Source organism: Apus apus, chromosome 4, assembly GCF_020740795.1.
Source record: "Apus apus isolate bApuApu2 chromosome 4, bApuApu2.pri.cur, whole genome shotgun sequence".
Taxonomy (NCBI): Eukaryota; Metazoa; Chordata; class Aves; order Apodiformes; family Apodidae; genus Apus; species Apus apus.
In genome coordinates, this window is record NC_067285.1 from 106,416,568 (window position 1) to 106,432,199 (window position 15,632).

Below are 15,632 nucleotides of genomic sequence, written 5' to 3' on the forward strand. Positions count from 1 at the left end.
TCTTGCTCTCAAATGAGGGCAGTTGAAGCACCTGAAAGATAATAAGATGCTTCAGTTCATTATCAGCATGATCTAATTCTAATGAAGACATAACGTGGAATTGTATCATCAAACTATTTAGATAGAAACTGGGCTGACAAAAAATAATTGTTAGATAACTGAAACTGATGGACTGAATTCCACCCACAGTTTGTCTGCCTTCAAAAGGAGGCTAAATTTTCAATAAGAAAACATTTTGATGTAGCTGAAGAGTGTCAATAATACTTAGTTCACTTATTTTGGAATTGAAAAATACAGAAACATTCCCTGAGGAGCTTTCCTGCACTATGCTTTGAAAATCTTTCATGTAGTAAACAGTAATCTTTTTTTTTCTTTTTCTTTTTGATTTCTCAGCTTTAGGTTATACTTTGTTCGTATTTTCAAGGTGTTTTCTGTAATCCCAAAGGATAGAAAATAGTATAATAAAAAGAGTCTCGTAATGTCTAGGAGTTGGTACTTCAATAAATACACAGAAGGTTGAGAGGGATGACAGTACTACTGTCTTTTTCTTGGTTTGGAGCAATTCAATTGACCTGCTTCTGCCTCAGTCATCTTGTAAAGCTAAAGCACAGACAAGTTAAACATCTGTCAAGCAAGGAATTAGTTCCATTCAATTGCAGTATGTTCAAGCCCTGAAGTGACAGAAGGATGTCAAGTTTTTTAAATGAAAGGCAGAGAAAATAATGATATTTTCAGTTTTGAAAGATTATATTACAGAATGGAGAAGGCAAACTCAGAGGCTGCTGCTATCAGTTCCTCTGGCACAGGTTACTCAGAGTGTGCTCAGGGAAGCTTAATCCACTCCTGGCAGTGCTTTGCATGGCCTGTGCTCCTGCAATGTGGAACATGATCTAATGCAATTACGTGTCTGTATATTCCCCTCTGTATGCTTCCTTTTCCCCCTTGATGCTTCCCATTCCCCCCCTTGTGCTTTCCATTTCCCTAGAACCTTTCAGACTTCCTTACTGATTTTGTGGCTTAATTTTCCTACTATTTTATGCAATATTTTGTTCTGTATATCAGTAGCACTTTAGATGGATAACATGGACAACCTTAGACGTTACAGTTCTCTAAGAAAGCCACAGCAGTCTCCTAGCTGTTAACTATCTGTGCTTTAGATTTGTCATTTGGTGACCCAGGAAGAAAACCCAAATTATTAGATGTTAAATAGAAGTACAAGACCTATAATAGCTCATCAACAGTCATCCTGGATATCTTGTCTATTTCTCCTACTAGCACCTTGTCCCAGCTCTGGTGTTCCTGCAGCTCAGTGCAGATCCTGGCATGACTGAGAACAAACTGCTACAGAATTGTTCTGAAATGCACATCAGACTGACAGTGACATTGTTTAGCTGGATGAAATCTTCCCTCTTTCAAAAATGCTAGATAATATTTCTTGACACTATTACTGTCACAATAACTTATTCTGTGCCTTTGGTGCCTTGAGACATGACCTCTCAGCTTGTTACTTGCAGACACTGTGCTGGTTTTGTGTTGCTGTACAGCTGACACACATATATATATCTGTCTTTCAAACCTCACATGACTAATGTTGATGTATGTTTAATTTTTACTGGAACTATTTGGTTTATAAATGTGTTTAAACTACAACTAGTTACAGGCAACTATCAACAAGACAAGAGTGCATGGCCTCAAGCTGCTCCAGGGGAGATTTAGGTTGGATATTAGGAAGTACTTCTTCATGGCAAGAGTGATTAGACATTGGAATGGACTTCCTAGGGAAGTGGTAGAGGCACTGTCCCGGGATGTGTTCAAGGAAAGGCTGGATGTGGCACTTAGTGCCATGGTCTAGCCAATGTGGTGGTGTTGGTCATAGGCTGGATTTGATGACCTTAAAGGTCTTTTCCAGCCTTGGTGATTCTGTGATTCTATTATTTTTTTTCACACTCTGGAAAACTGTCTTCAGCTTTTTTCTACCTTATCTTGGCCAGGTGGCCAAGAAGACCAACAGCATCCTGGCCTGCATGAGAAACAGTGTGACCAGCAGGACCAAGAAGGCGATCCTGCCCCTCTACTCGGCCTTGGTGGGGCAGCACCGCAGTTTTGGGCAACACGATATAGAAAGAACATCGAGGTGTTGCAGAGGCTGCAGAGAAGGGCAAGTAGGCTGATTAGGAGTCTGGAAAAGAGGCCTTATGAAGAGAGGCTGAGGGTGCTGGGGCTGTTCAGCCTGGAGAGGAAGCTGAGGGGAGACCTCATTGCTCTCTACAACTACCTGAGAGGAGGTTGTGGTGAGAGGTGGGTGTTGGCCTCTTCTCCCTAGTGACCAGCAATAGGACAAGAGGAAATGGGGTCAAGTTGCACCAGGGGAGGTTCATATTGGATATTAGGGAAAATGTCATCACAGAAAGAGTGGAGAGGCATTGGAACAGGCTGCCCAGGGAGGTGGTGGAGGCACCATCCCTGGAGGTGTTAAAAAAGTGGGTGGATGTGGTATTTTGGGAGATGGTTTAGTGGTTAGGGGTTGTAGGGCTGAAGGTTGGACCTGATGATCTTGAAGGTCTTTTCCAGCCTTGATGATTCTGTGATTTAACATAATATGTATTGTGCATCTATATTTTATCCCAAAAGCTTCTATTCCTTTCTCTTTCTGTTGAAACACTTTTCACTTCTGTTTTTTCTTTTTCCAACTCTTTTATCTTACAATTTAGACACAGATTTTTTGCAGTCATTAATGAGTCTAAGACTGTTTGAAACCCCTGGTACTCAGACTCCTAACTGCCTTTTAAAAATCAGGCTACTTTGTGTGATTGCTTCAGCAGTTCACTTTTTCTGTGACTTCTACACCAAATCTAAAACTTCTAGTTAAACTCAACCATCCACGTCTCTATCCTTTTTAGATCTTCATTCACATATATGTTTATTTAAAATTGGTTTCAAGTTCTTTATCTGCTTATCGAAGTTTGCAGGTTCCAACAGTGAACTGGTAAAATTATACTTAAAGCAACAAAGTCATTCAGTGAACAAAAGAGGTTTCAACCACATTATAGATCTAAATTATAACTAGGAATTACTTAATTACTCCTCCTGTACTTGAATATCTTCTTATTGCAGTGACTTTAGTAAAACATTCAATCTCAAAGTTAAACATGTACTTTTTTTGAAATATGACTGTATATCAGATCTATCCTCTTCACTGAGTAAAGTGTAACTAGTTCCACTGACTGGGAATGTAACAGTGCTATTGTATGTAGTGGATTTCTATTCTGCTTTACTGTGTAACAAAGATTATTTCTTTACCACCAGGTAAAGAACGTCTTGCTGACTGCCTGGGAATTACTCCTCTTCAAGCCAGTCAATTTATAGAGAGTTTTATGCAAAAATACAAGAAACTGCACGAATTTACAAAGAAAACCATTGAACAATGCCGAAATAAAGGTAATTCAAAGTTTGTAAGCATATTTGTGTTTAATGATCAGAACTGTGTTGCAGTGGTGAAGACAAAGATGCAGCTCGACCAAAATTCAGATAGTTATAGGATGAGACAAACATTAGAGTATCATTTGTTGAGGAATCAGGCTTTTTTCTCTTTTAACCTGAAGAGGAGCTGGTTAAACCTCTAAACCTTTCCCCAGAAAGATGCTAAAAGAGTAAGATGTCAATTCTCAGAGTGAACCCTACTTAATGTCATCTTATACTGCATCATTTTGTGTTCCAACGCAAAAGAGCTCAAGGAATCTTTTACTTAATAAATATGCTGTGTAGGTGCTGGAGTGTGGAAGTTCAGCCATTTAGTCAAAGGAGCAATTTACAGAGCCAGGATTTTTAGCATATTTTTTTCTTTACATGAGTCAGAATTTATGCTCTTGAAGTTCAGGTGGTATCTATGATGACAGGTGTGTGCAGAGTGCTTCTTGGAGCCAGCAGCTGCAAACTCTTCTTGCATAAAATTTGTTGTTAGTCTACATGTTCATTTATGTTTAGTGAATCCTAGGAGTGAAGTAATTTGAACAGGAAAAAATATAGCTTTTTGAAATATTTCCTTTTAAAAGCTTATTAGTAGAACTGTCAACATGTATTTATTTTGTTTCTTAGTACAGTATACTGTACCAAGTAAACAGTAAATTTGCAAAGTATTACTCATAATTGTATGGGTGATGGCCATGATAGAAACATATAACTGAGTTCTAGTACTGACAATTATAGTATTCCTACTTCTTAGGGCTTAAAAATCTACTGGAAGCATGAACTGTCATTGGGTCACACTATTGCATTCCTTCATTCATTAATATTACTGAAGAAAAGTGAAGCTACTGAAAATCTTTCTTTAGCTATAATGAAGCCCAACATAACTAGCGAAATGTTACACATTTACTACATATTTCTTTGATCTATTTAGAATAGCATAGCATTGATTTCATAAAGGCAAATGAATTTCAGTGACCAGGCTTCTCTGGTAAAGAATCAGGTTTCTGAGTTTAGTAGACAAGAGTGTCATAACTGATGTCCTTGATTGTCATCAAAACACACTTGTCTAATTAGTGCTTACTCCTCACTTCCATCTGCCAACCATTGTTTTAATGATTAATGGTAGAAGAACAATGTGGTTTGGTTGTACAAGCTCAAAAAAGTCTGCCACCAGGTCAACATTATTTAATATTTCTCTGATGAATCCACCTCAGATTTCAAATTTCCAACAAAAACATTCCAACCCAGTGAGTTCATTATAGGGCAACTATCCTTTACTCATCTGCAGTTCAAAGAGGAACAGCACCCACCTGACTAATGTTATTGAGATTGTATGAATGTCAATATATCTTAAGCATATAAATATTATTAATTTGTGAGGAAGTGTATTCATATATTTTGTTAGTTTAATAGTATCTATGTTATTATAAATTATCAAGATATTAAAAAAGCCTACATTAAGGTCTCATTCAAATATGTGTTTCCAGATTAATCTTTGACAACAGAAGCATGTTATACCACTACTATATGAAGGACGGTATTTGTTTGGGCATTGGAATCAGCTCTGAGTATTGCAAGGGCAATTCTGTTGTGGAGATATACCACACAGTAATAAGGATATTACAGTAAATCTGTTTTCCCTAAAAATCCAATGTTTCCAGAATTCCGTCTTTAGATACTGTTCCTCATGGAAAATCTTGGTTAAATAGGGAAGACTGAGTTGCCAAAGAATATCCTAACCTCCAGATAATTCAGCTTCTTTTTCCCAAACTGGTACTTTTGGTATCAGCATCCCTGGAAATATGCTAATTAGCAGAAAGCTCTGTTAATTCAGCAGAACCAACTTCATCCTCTCCACGTAGGTCTAGTTATGTGCTGCTCACGGCAAAGTCATAATTTGGTGTTTAAAGAGGTCGCCTTACGCCATGTGCTTGTATGTTTTGGTTGCCAAAGAAAAGTTGAAAATCCGTGGCAGTCTGAGCTTTCAAGTTCAGACTTGTCACTTCTAGTGACAATTCATGGGTAGTCAAGGTGATCAGAAGTATAGCAAAATATTTTGTAAAGATGTATCTTTAACATGGATGATTTTTCATTTTTCTTAAAATAGGAAAGGAAGTTTAGTTTTGAAGAGAAGCTAAAATAAGGTTGTGTGCGTGTTATTTTGATGAGCAGATCCTCACATCTCTCTTCCTTTCTCAGCTCCTCTCACTTGCCCTCCAAAATAGTTGTTTTGTGAAAATGTGTTTTTAAGCCTAACATTAAACTTTAACTGTGTTTTTATGTGTTTCTTTTAAACTAAAAAATCCTGCCACACCTAGAGTTAAGGAAGTTTGGCTGTGAAAGGGACACAAAAATACCACATAAATAAAATAGAAAAAAAGTTATAACTTCCCCACCCCCAACCTCCTTGGTAATTTTGGGAAATATTCATTAATGATTTAATTACTTTACAAGTTTATTTTTTCTTTGCTATTCCCAAGTAAACTATTAATTGCATGGAAAGCTCTACTTGTGGCTGCTAATAGATAGCTAATTCTGCTAGGTTATAGTTTCATCTCCCACAGAGATAACGTGCTGGTATATCAGTTGACATTCCTAAGGAAAATACAGAAGTTTTCCTTGTATAACATGTACCAATTCTCTGAATTAAATAATACTTGGATCAAAAATACAATAAGCATTTAAGGTTCAAATAAGAGAAGCTCTGACTATTTTCAGAGGGCAAAGTATTAAATTGGCTCGGCAGCACATAATTACAAAAAATCTGTATTATCTTCACAAATAACTTTTGAAATTTAATTAAGAATACTAATTTCTATTTAAATCCTACAAGGTTATGTGGTTTCCATAATGGGACGCAAAAGACCACTGGCTAATATCAATGCACAGGATTACAAACTACGCACTCAAGCAGAGAGGCAGGCTGTCAATTTTGTTGTTCAAGGTAAAAAAACCACCTGCCTAATTTCCTACTCACCTACCTATCTCTTTATCCATGCTTGGATGTACTGGACAAGAACTCTGATAATATCAGAAGAAGGAATATTCTAGTAGTCTACTAGGGTAGGCTACTGAGGCAGGAATTTTACTAGAAAAGAGAAGTTTAAATGATGTCTTGTACCTACCTTGAAAATTGCTAGCAAACAGTGTCATAACCCACAATGTGCTAGTACACAACAGTGCTCTGTAGTAGTTAAATAGAGGTAGAGATACAAACTATGTACAGAGGGAATATCTGGAATTCAGTGCTTCAGATGTAGTGTTGTCTTAAAACATTTTCCTGTCTGGTTTAAATAGTTTGTTACTCCAGAAGGGTTTGTGTGGTTATGCTGCTTAGAGATTCCAGCTTTTATTTTACCCAGGTAGCTTTAGTTTAACAAAGATAAATATTACAAGAATCATGCATTGTTATTATTTGTTTTGAAACCATTCTTTGTTAGGAAACGTCAAGCTTAATTCTGTGGAGGGCAAGAGAAAAAGGTGTTTTTTCACAGAAAAACATTGTAAATTGGCCCTCTACATTGGAAATATAAAAAACAGCATGAAATGCTCAAATGTTAGTTAATCTTCTGCAATTCTGCATTAATGCATTGCATTAATCATTCTGCATTCTCCCTTATGAGGAAAGGCTGAGGGAGCTGGGTCTCTTTAGTTTGGAGAAAAGGAGACTGAGGGGTGACCTCATCAATGTTTACAAATACGTAAAGGGTGAGTGTCAAGAAGATGGAGTTAAGCTTTTTTCAGTGATGACCAGTGATAGGACAAGGAGTAATGGATACAAATTGGAGCATAGGAGGTTTAAGGTGAATATCAGAAAAAAATTTTTTACTGTGAGAGTGACAGAGCACTGGAACAGGCTGCCCAGGGAGGTTGTGGAGTCTCCTTCTCCGGAGACATTCAAAACCCGCCTGGACGCCTTCCTGTGTGATGCAGTCTAGGTGACCCTGCTCTGGCAGGGGGATTGGACTAGATGATCTTTCGAGGTCCCTTCCAACCCCTATGATTCTATGATTCTATGATTACCATACTCTATTTAAACCACTTGAGGCTCAGTCTTGTACAGAATTTAGCCACCTGGAGAAAAAAATAAGCCAAAAAATATGGCAATCTAAGACTGCGTTTTTTCCTGCCAAGCTACCCCTTGGAAGAAGTATTTTTTAAAGTGGATTATGTTCACAGTGTGTTCATTAAATTATATTGTAAATAAAAAATTTACAGGCAAGTAAAAAGTGCTTTCTAGGCATGGTGATGGCATACTTTTTATAAAGTTACTTTCATTTTCATTTTGAAAGGATAATTTCTTTTTTTATTTTTCCTCATCAAATATTATTAATTTTAATGTTTCATTTTAAAATGATGTAAGTATTTATGTTTGGGACTCCTTTTAATTAGTAACTAAATATAAGTAATGTCTGTGCAAGGATATGTACAGATCTAGAATTCTAATACACACCCTGTTGCTTGAATAATAGTTGTGCTCAAGTGGTGGCTGCCTTGCTGTAATAAGCTCCCAAACATTATATCCTTAAAATTTTAAAATATTCTTAAAATCTGCAGCAAAGCTTGCATGTTTGTGACACTGGGCATTCCTCCTGCCCAGCTCTCTCCAGAGGCTCTTCAGTTTACCTGGGTTTCCATCCAGCTGGCCAGCAGCCCTCTCCAGTGGAGGGCACAAGGCTGGAGCCAACGCAGCGGGTCCTGCTGAGCGGACAGTGGAGCATTAGTGAAGCTCCACGGCCTTCTGAGCAGCATGTGCTCATGTCCATCTGTCCAACGAGCCTGGAGCTGAGGCCAAAGCTCTCACAGGACTGTCTACCAAACGCTAGCTAATAGCTAACATAACCTACAACAGTCAGATTATCATATTTCGTTGTTGGTTCAAAGAATACTGGAGGACGAATCTAAAGTAGAAAAGTGTAACTGTTGCTCAAACCATGCAATATTAGGAGGTGTGATGAAGCAAGGATTAAAAACTCTAAAGTACTCAGTATTCTCAAATTTTATAAAAAATTTCCTTCTAGAATACAAGGATTTTTTAATTTCAGGATTTCATCTCTGAGATTTAAAGACAGTAAAAATTTTCTGTTTATGTTAAAACATGTTATCACATATTGTACTAAGCTGCATATATGCATATAAGTAATTTAAGCACTTTTCATTTTGGTTATTGTAGCAGCAGCTGGTAACAGAAGACTTCTGCTGAATGACAATACTGAGAGAAATGTAGACTTCCAGCTCTAACTTACTACAGCTGTATTTGACAGTTGTATTTGTGTTCTTATACAGCTTTACCAATCTACAGCATAATATTCTTCAGCTATTGTTAATCTCTAGCTAACTGTAGAGCAAACTTTGTATTTAAGGTATTAGGGTATTATTAATAATGAAAACTGTTACATTGAGTTGGAAGAACTCTGGGAGTTTGCTGGTTTGTAAATTCCACCCACCCCGATCTGCTCTATTATGTTATTTGATCATGTTAACATTAAGAAATGTTTTAAACAAGGACTAGAGAACTTGCCAGAAAAATATAATCAAAGTGCTTGTTCTAAAGTGTACACTATCAGTTAAACTTTTACAAAATTGTGACAAAGTTAAGGATATAATGATTTTATTTTTAAATACCTAAAATGGCGTATCTCTAAAAATCACTCCTCAGAATTTATTTTTTTTTATTTCAAGAGTTCATTTGTATTTTATTACTTTATATTGTTTCCTGAGAAATACATATAAAATGTATGCATTGTGATGGATGAAATGCTCAAATATAATTTTATTCTCCCAATCCTTAAGAAGGTACCTACCTGGCCTTTGCTGAAATATCATTTCAGTGTGTCCCTTTGTGTTTTATTGTGTCAGTCTGACACCTCATTTGAACAGGAAAACAAGACAGGTATTTGGGGTAGAATTACAGTTACACACAGACATCTCAATAATCAGCTTTTGGAGTAAAAGAGAGTCTCAGTATGGGATTTCAGAGGAAGCAGAAAAAGAAGACATGGTAAATCTATTTCCTTGATCTCTCAGGAGAGCAGCCTTTCCCTTTGCCTACCTGGCTGCTCTGGAAGCTTCCTGGCTCTGGGAGTTGAACCATTTGGAAGAACTCCAAATTCACCAAATTAGGAGGATGCAAAAAGGAAGGTGTCTGTGGTCTAGTACATTGAGGATATTGGGTGGGACAAGGAGAATTATACCTTCCAGCCCTTTCTTAATGGATTGGTTTTGAATTTTATCTGATAAATCTTTCTGCAAAATGTGTTAAAACCCTGTTGGGTGGTTCAGAACCAAACTCTTCACCAAACTACACAACTGGACAATCATTCTGCCTCTCCATGACCAGAAATGCACCATGATGCATGTCTACATGACACTCTTTTATGTACCACTTAACACTGTAATGTAATGAATATATATATTACATAGACACTGAAATATGACAAAACATAAAAATAAGTTTCCAAATGTAAGTGTAGGTCTGAAACAATGTTATAGCTTTTTGTGATGTTAAGTTTTAGTTGATTTATATGTACATTTTAATTCCAATTTAGAGTTAGATAATTTCAGGCATTTTTTATAAGTAAGAATTTCTCAGCTCCTGGCCATGACTGACAAATTCACCTTTAGTTAATATGTAATACCATATTATTGAGTTCTGTCTTTAATTAACATGTAATTATGTAGTTTGTTATTTATTAATCTTATTGTGTGTTTCACATATTACATGAATTGAATCTACTGTTTTTTTTCAAATTCTTATAATTCAGAATCATTGGATGTTTATCATTCCTAAGCCATACTTCCAAGAACATCTTCATTTTGCATGCTTTAAGTTAAAAGCAGATCTCTTTCTTTCATAGGATCAGCAGCTGATCTTTGTAAAATGGCTATGGTGGAGATTTTTACCTCTGTTGTTGTTTCTCCAACTTTAACAGCCAGGTTAGTAAAGAATGATTTCAAACCAGTTAAAATAAATGTGTTTCTTGCATTTTAAGCAGCCATAGAAATATTGTGCATGCCTCTGCATCTTTTAACAAGCAAGGACGTGTGGGATGGTTTAATAAACTCAAAGTTATATCTTTGTGTGTAAATGGTTGGATCTGTAAAACCATCCCAAGGTGATAAAGTGCCCTGGGGCCACTTAAACTCAGTCAGGTCAAGTTCAGTGGTAGTTCTGCATCTTTGAAATCAAGCCCACTGATCATATCCTTCCTGTATTTTGAGTGTGTTGTACAATAGGAATTGAACATTCAATGGGCTGGGGGGAAAAAACAGGAATCAGGAAACCAGCGCTCAAGCAAAATAAAATGAACTTTTTTTATTCTTGTATAGGTTGCTTTCCTTTGCTAAAGAAAAGCTAGGTCATCATGATTCTCTTCTGTTGTGGCTGCTTATAGTTGGATAGATCACAGAATTTCCTCAAGATTTATATGCCATTGGTAAAAATAATGAAGTCTACTTGTCGTGTAATAAAGGATGGAGGGGATGGTGCAGAGACTCTGTGAGCATTATTATTTGCTGCAATAGAAAGATACTTTGAAGGCATAGCATGCAGAGAAAAACCCAAAGAAATGGATTCTTATCTTTTGTAATGCTGTAGTAAACAAGCAGAACACACATTTTTGCTGTAGTTCAGATAAAAGCAGACAGAGCAGAACATCACTGTTTCTATTGCCATCAAGAAGCAGAAATCGTAACAACTGAGCTGTAGCAATCCTGTATTGAGGACCTCAGTAGGATTTTAGCTCAGTACAAAATAACAGGGATTGTCCTTCCAAATGTACTTTTACAATTATATTTAATATCTAACACTATAAATACTCTGTGTGTGTTTCTATGTGTGTGTATCATTTACTCACAGTAGTAGATTTATTTGATGAATATTTCAGAATGTAATTTCTGATTACAAATATGAATTGTAAGTATTGAATTCAAAGGTACAAAAAATAAAACTTGTTCTGAGTAACACCAGTTCTTGCAACTTGTTGAGCAAAATCTACTGAGTTATTAAAAAAATAAAAATAATTTGACCTCTAGTATAAATCTGAAGCAGGAAATGGTTCTTTGGTGGAGATACTGCATGCAGCCAGACAGTGATATGTTTGTGGATTGAATGTTGAATGATGTACTATAATATATTGCATTGTACAATTTGGGGCAGATTATCCATGCTGATTATAATTCTTTCTGCTGCCTGAATTATTTGAAGAGGCCAGAATCTGGCAGCTGTGGCCTGGTTGAAAATTTCTTTAGCAGGTGTAACTTAGAATTCGATTAGTTATAGAGCAGCTGCCTTCTGGGACAAGCAGCCAACAGGTCCTTACTGGAGAATACAAGTGGCATTGGTGAGAGGGCAAAGAACATACTCCCTTCTGCAGTTCCTACCTAGCACACAGATTGTTAGGTTCAACACTGAAAAATTCAACAGGTTGAAATTCTGAGAAAACAAAAATCTTTTGCAATTAATGTCATGCCTGATAATGCTAGAGAATGTTTTTTTCTCTCAACAGAAAATTTTACTTGGGTTGTCCTTTCTCAAAACTAATCATTTTAAAGAAATAGTGCCATCAAAAGGCTAAGGAAGTGGGGAAAGTACTGAAGTTTTACAGGTTGAATGTCCTTGTGTTGGAAAAGCATCAGGGAATTGCTACACCAGGTATCAGTAAAGTAGCACTGTCTGTATTCCTATCATAAATATCATAGCTGAAAAAGACCAAGACTGCAATACTGAACTCCTGCCACCGTTAACAACTGGGTGGCTTTGCTAAGGGAGAGCCTTTTAATAATTAATATTGGCTCCTTGCCATAAGATTTCACAGAATCACGGATTTTTTTGAGTTGGAAGATCATAGAGTTCCAGCTCCCCTGCATGGGCAGGGACACCTCCCACTAGAACAGGCTGCTCAGAGCCCCATCCAAACTGACCTTGAACATCTCCAGGGATGGAGCCTCCACAACATCTTTGGGCAGCCTGTTCCAGTGTCTCACCACCCTCACACTGAAGAATTTATGCCTGATCTCTAACCTAAATCTCTCTTCTTTCAGCTTAAAACCATTACCCCTTGTCCTCTCACTGCAAGCTCCTGTAAATAGACCCTCCCCAGCTTTCCTGTAGGCCCCCTTCAGGTACTGGAAGGCCACTATGAGGTCCTCCCAGAGCTTTCTCTTCTCCAGGCTGAACAGCCCCAGCTCCCTCAGCCTGTCCTCATAAGAGAGCTGCTCCAGCCCTCAGATTATTTTCTCTGGACACGTTCCAACAGCTCCACATCTTTCTTGTGCTGGGGGCATCAGAGCTGGACACAGTGTTCTAGGTGAGGTCTCACCAGGGCAAAGTAGAGGGGCAGAATCACCTCTCTCAGTCTGCTGGACACACTTCTTTTGATAAAGCCCAAGAGGGAGTTGGCCTTCTGGGCTGCAACTGCATGTTGGTGGCTCATGTCCAGCTTTTGATCCACTAATACCCCCAGGTCCTTTTCCACAGGGCTGCTCTCAAGTGGGACTTCCCCCAGCCTGAATTCATATCTTGGGTTACCTCAGCCCAGGTGCAGGATCCTGCACTTGGCCTTGTTGAACTTCATGAGGTTCACCTGAGCCCACTTCTCTACCTTGTCCAGGTCCCTCTGGATGGCATCCCATCCCTCTGGCATATTGACTGTAGGTCCTTACAAGCCAGGCTTGTCAGAAAAGCACATTCAATACCTTTATAAATCCTGTGAATGCTCACCTGGCTGGGAGGTGGCTCAGGCATTTGAAAGCATCATTGTAGTCTTGCCAAAAGGCTGTAAGACTGAAACTTGAAAATTTGTATTTCCACTTGTCTGCCAGGTGATGGTCAGTGAGTTATCTTTTCACTGTTCTGTTTCTTGCCTTTCTTATCAGTCAAGTCAGGGTAATGATCCTAAGATCCTTTGTAAAGTGCTTTGAAAAATATTGTTAAAAGGAAGTGTATACATTATTGGTGCTGCTGTAACAGTTGGAATGCAGAGTAGCTCTTCCAAAATAAGAAATATAATCAATCTTCTATTATCATCACATCAGACCTTATTCATTCCAAAGATAACACACTACTACCTTTTCTTCTATCTTCACCTTCTTGTAAGCATTTTTTTTTTCCTGTTAGACCTTCTAATTTTTTGAAACAAGGTTTTCACTTTGAACAGCACATCAAAGAGCAGTATCTCTTACATATGCTTTAGAGGTGATTATGAACCCCTCATTTGCAGCAGGAGACAGAATCTCCTGTAAGGCATAGCCAGGTGGTGGCTAACACTCAAAATTTTGTCTTCTCCACTGTGAGCAAGCTCTGACCCAACAGTGTGAAGCTTCATTTTCATATGACTAGCAGTCAGTAGATTTTCAGTTATTGCTTTACACATATGATACTGCATTTGGAAGTTGAGGTGTTTCTTAATCTTTTAATTTAAATGCCAGCCTAGCAACTTACACTGTTGACAATAAAAAGGTAATAAATTACTTAAAATAATTAAATTATTAAAATAATTTCACAAAAAGATGGGAAAAAGTAGCATTAAATGAAATAAATATGGTAAGGAACTGACAGTAGTATGGGTTAGCTACTGGCATTAGTGTTAACATCCCTGCATTTTGTGTTGCACTGATGAGTAATCAAAATTATTTATTCAGACTTCTTCCATATTACCTACATCTTTTTGGAGATGCTGTTCTGTGTCTGATGGCCAAGTTACTTACTGAAGATGTTCTGCTGACATAAATTATTCAAGTGCCAGGTTTCACCTGTCTGATACAATTCACAGAAGGTCCACACAGTGTTTCCTGCAGGCATATGATAGCAAAGAAACTTCTGAAGTGAGATCAAGGCATACAGTAGTGGCTTAAAGAAAGATTTATGGAATTGCTGTAAGCAGAAAGGTACTCTGTGAACACGGATGGACAGCTGTAGTTATTTTCAGCATTTAAAACATCATTGCAGTGGCAGATACATGGAGGCTTCGTAAGAAAGATGCTGTCAAATTGTGGAAGAATTGCTGCTTATAGCAATTCTTGTAAAAAGTATCACTTCATAAGCTGAAGATGCACTGATGTTACCTGGCAGTAGATGGACTTCTCAGAAAGTCATTAACAATGATAATATCCCAACAACATGCAAATTATATTTAACGAGTCTGCAGAACTATTGAGTAATTCGGTGTGAATTCAGCAATTCTGCTTTCTCACCATTTTATTGTTCCTTCAGCACTGGACCTGTGCCACAAACACACAGCTTTACTTCTCAGCGTGACTGTAGCCTAGTTAAAGAGACAGGTTCAGCAACAAGCCAGATATAAAGGAAAGGTCTGAAAAGGAGGAGCCACCAGTAAATAAGAAGAAAAAGCATAATCTTATTTTCTTGGTCCCAGCTGCTTTTAAATAGCAGTGGATGTTGAAGGTTTATATGTCTTTATATGTCTTGGGAAGGAACAAACACTTTAATCAACAAAATGATCTTCTGAGTTGATGAACTGTAAATGCAGCTCACTTCTACACAGATAGCTACATTAGTAAGAAACACCCCTAATCCTCCCAGGAACAAGCCTTGTCTTATGTGACCTGGATTTTTTCGGATACATATCATGTGATAAATCACAAATGAATAGTTTGTTGGAAATGGCTTCAGTTTTAGTTAGAGTCAAGAACTTAGAGGCATTTTTATGGGGTGTGTGGAGATTCCAGCATTAGTACTTAATTGACTGCTTATAGTTTCTCAGATTCATACAAGAGGACATTCTAATAAAACCAGCTTCTTGATTACATCGCAGCCTCAACCAAATGCCTTCAGTAGACTGCTTAGTGCTGCTGCTATGTGTGATGAGTTTCTTTAATTCTGGGCATGAATCTTACAGCTCTTTATCTCTTTCTTCAGGAATTAAAGAATTGGTTTTACTCAGGTTTCTTCTGTAGCAGTTATCCAGGATTTTCAAGTAAATGCTTATTGCTCTGGTACTCTGGCCACAGTTCCCAGTATATGATTGCAGATCTGCTCTAAAGGATTAACTCCATAAGACTGTCAGCTTTTATCTATAACCCAATACTAGAGAAATAGAATCACAAGGAAAAGATATAAGCTTTTGATTCTGCTTGGGAGGACAAGAATGTATTTGTATCACAGACATAGGCTTTGTTTCAGTGGCAGAAGGAAACATCCTAGG

General features: G+C 37.6%; 1 protein-coding gene across 1 annotated transcript in view; it reads left to right on the forward strand.

Moving 5' to 3' along the window:
* Positions 1-15,632, forward strand: part of POLN (DNA polymerase nu) — a 92,897-nt gene that overhangs the window by 59,484 nt on the left and 17,781 nt on the right. The window contains exons 19-21 of the mRNA XM_051619176.1: positions 3,307-3,438; positions 6,302-6,412; positions 10,326-10,404. Coding sequence (XP_051475136.1) covers positions 3,307-3,438; positions 6,302-6,412; positions 10,326-10,404 — 322 coding nt within the window. The remainder of the gene's footprint in view (positions 1-3,306; positions 3,439-6,301; positions 6,413-10,325; positions 10,405-15,632) is intronic.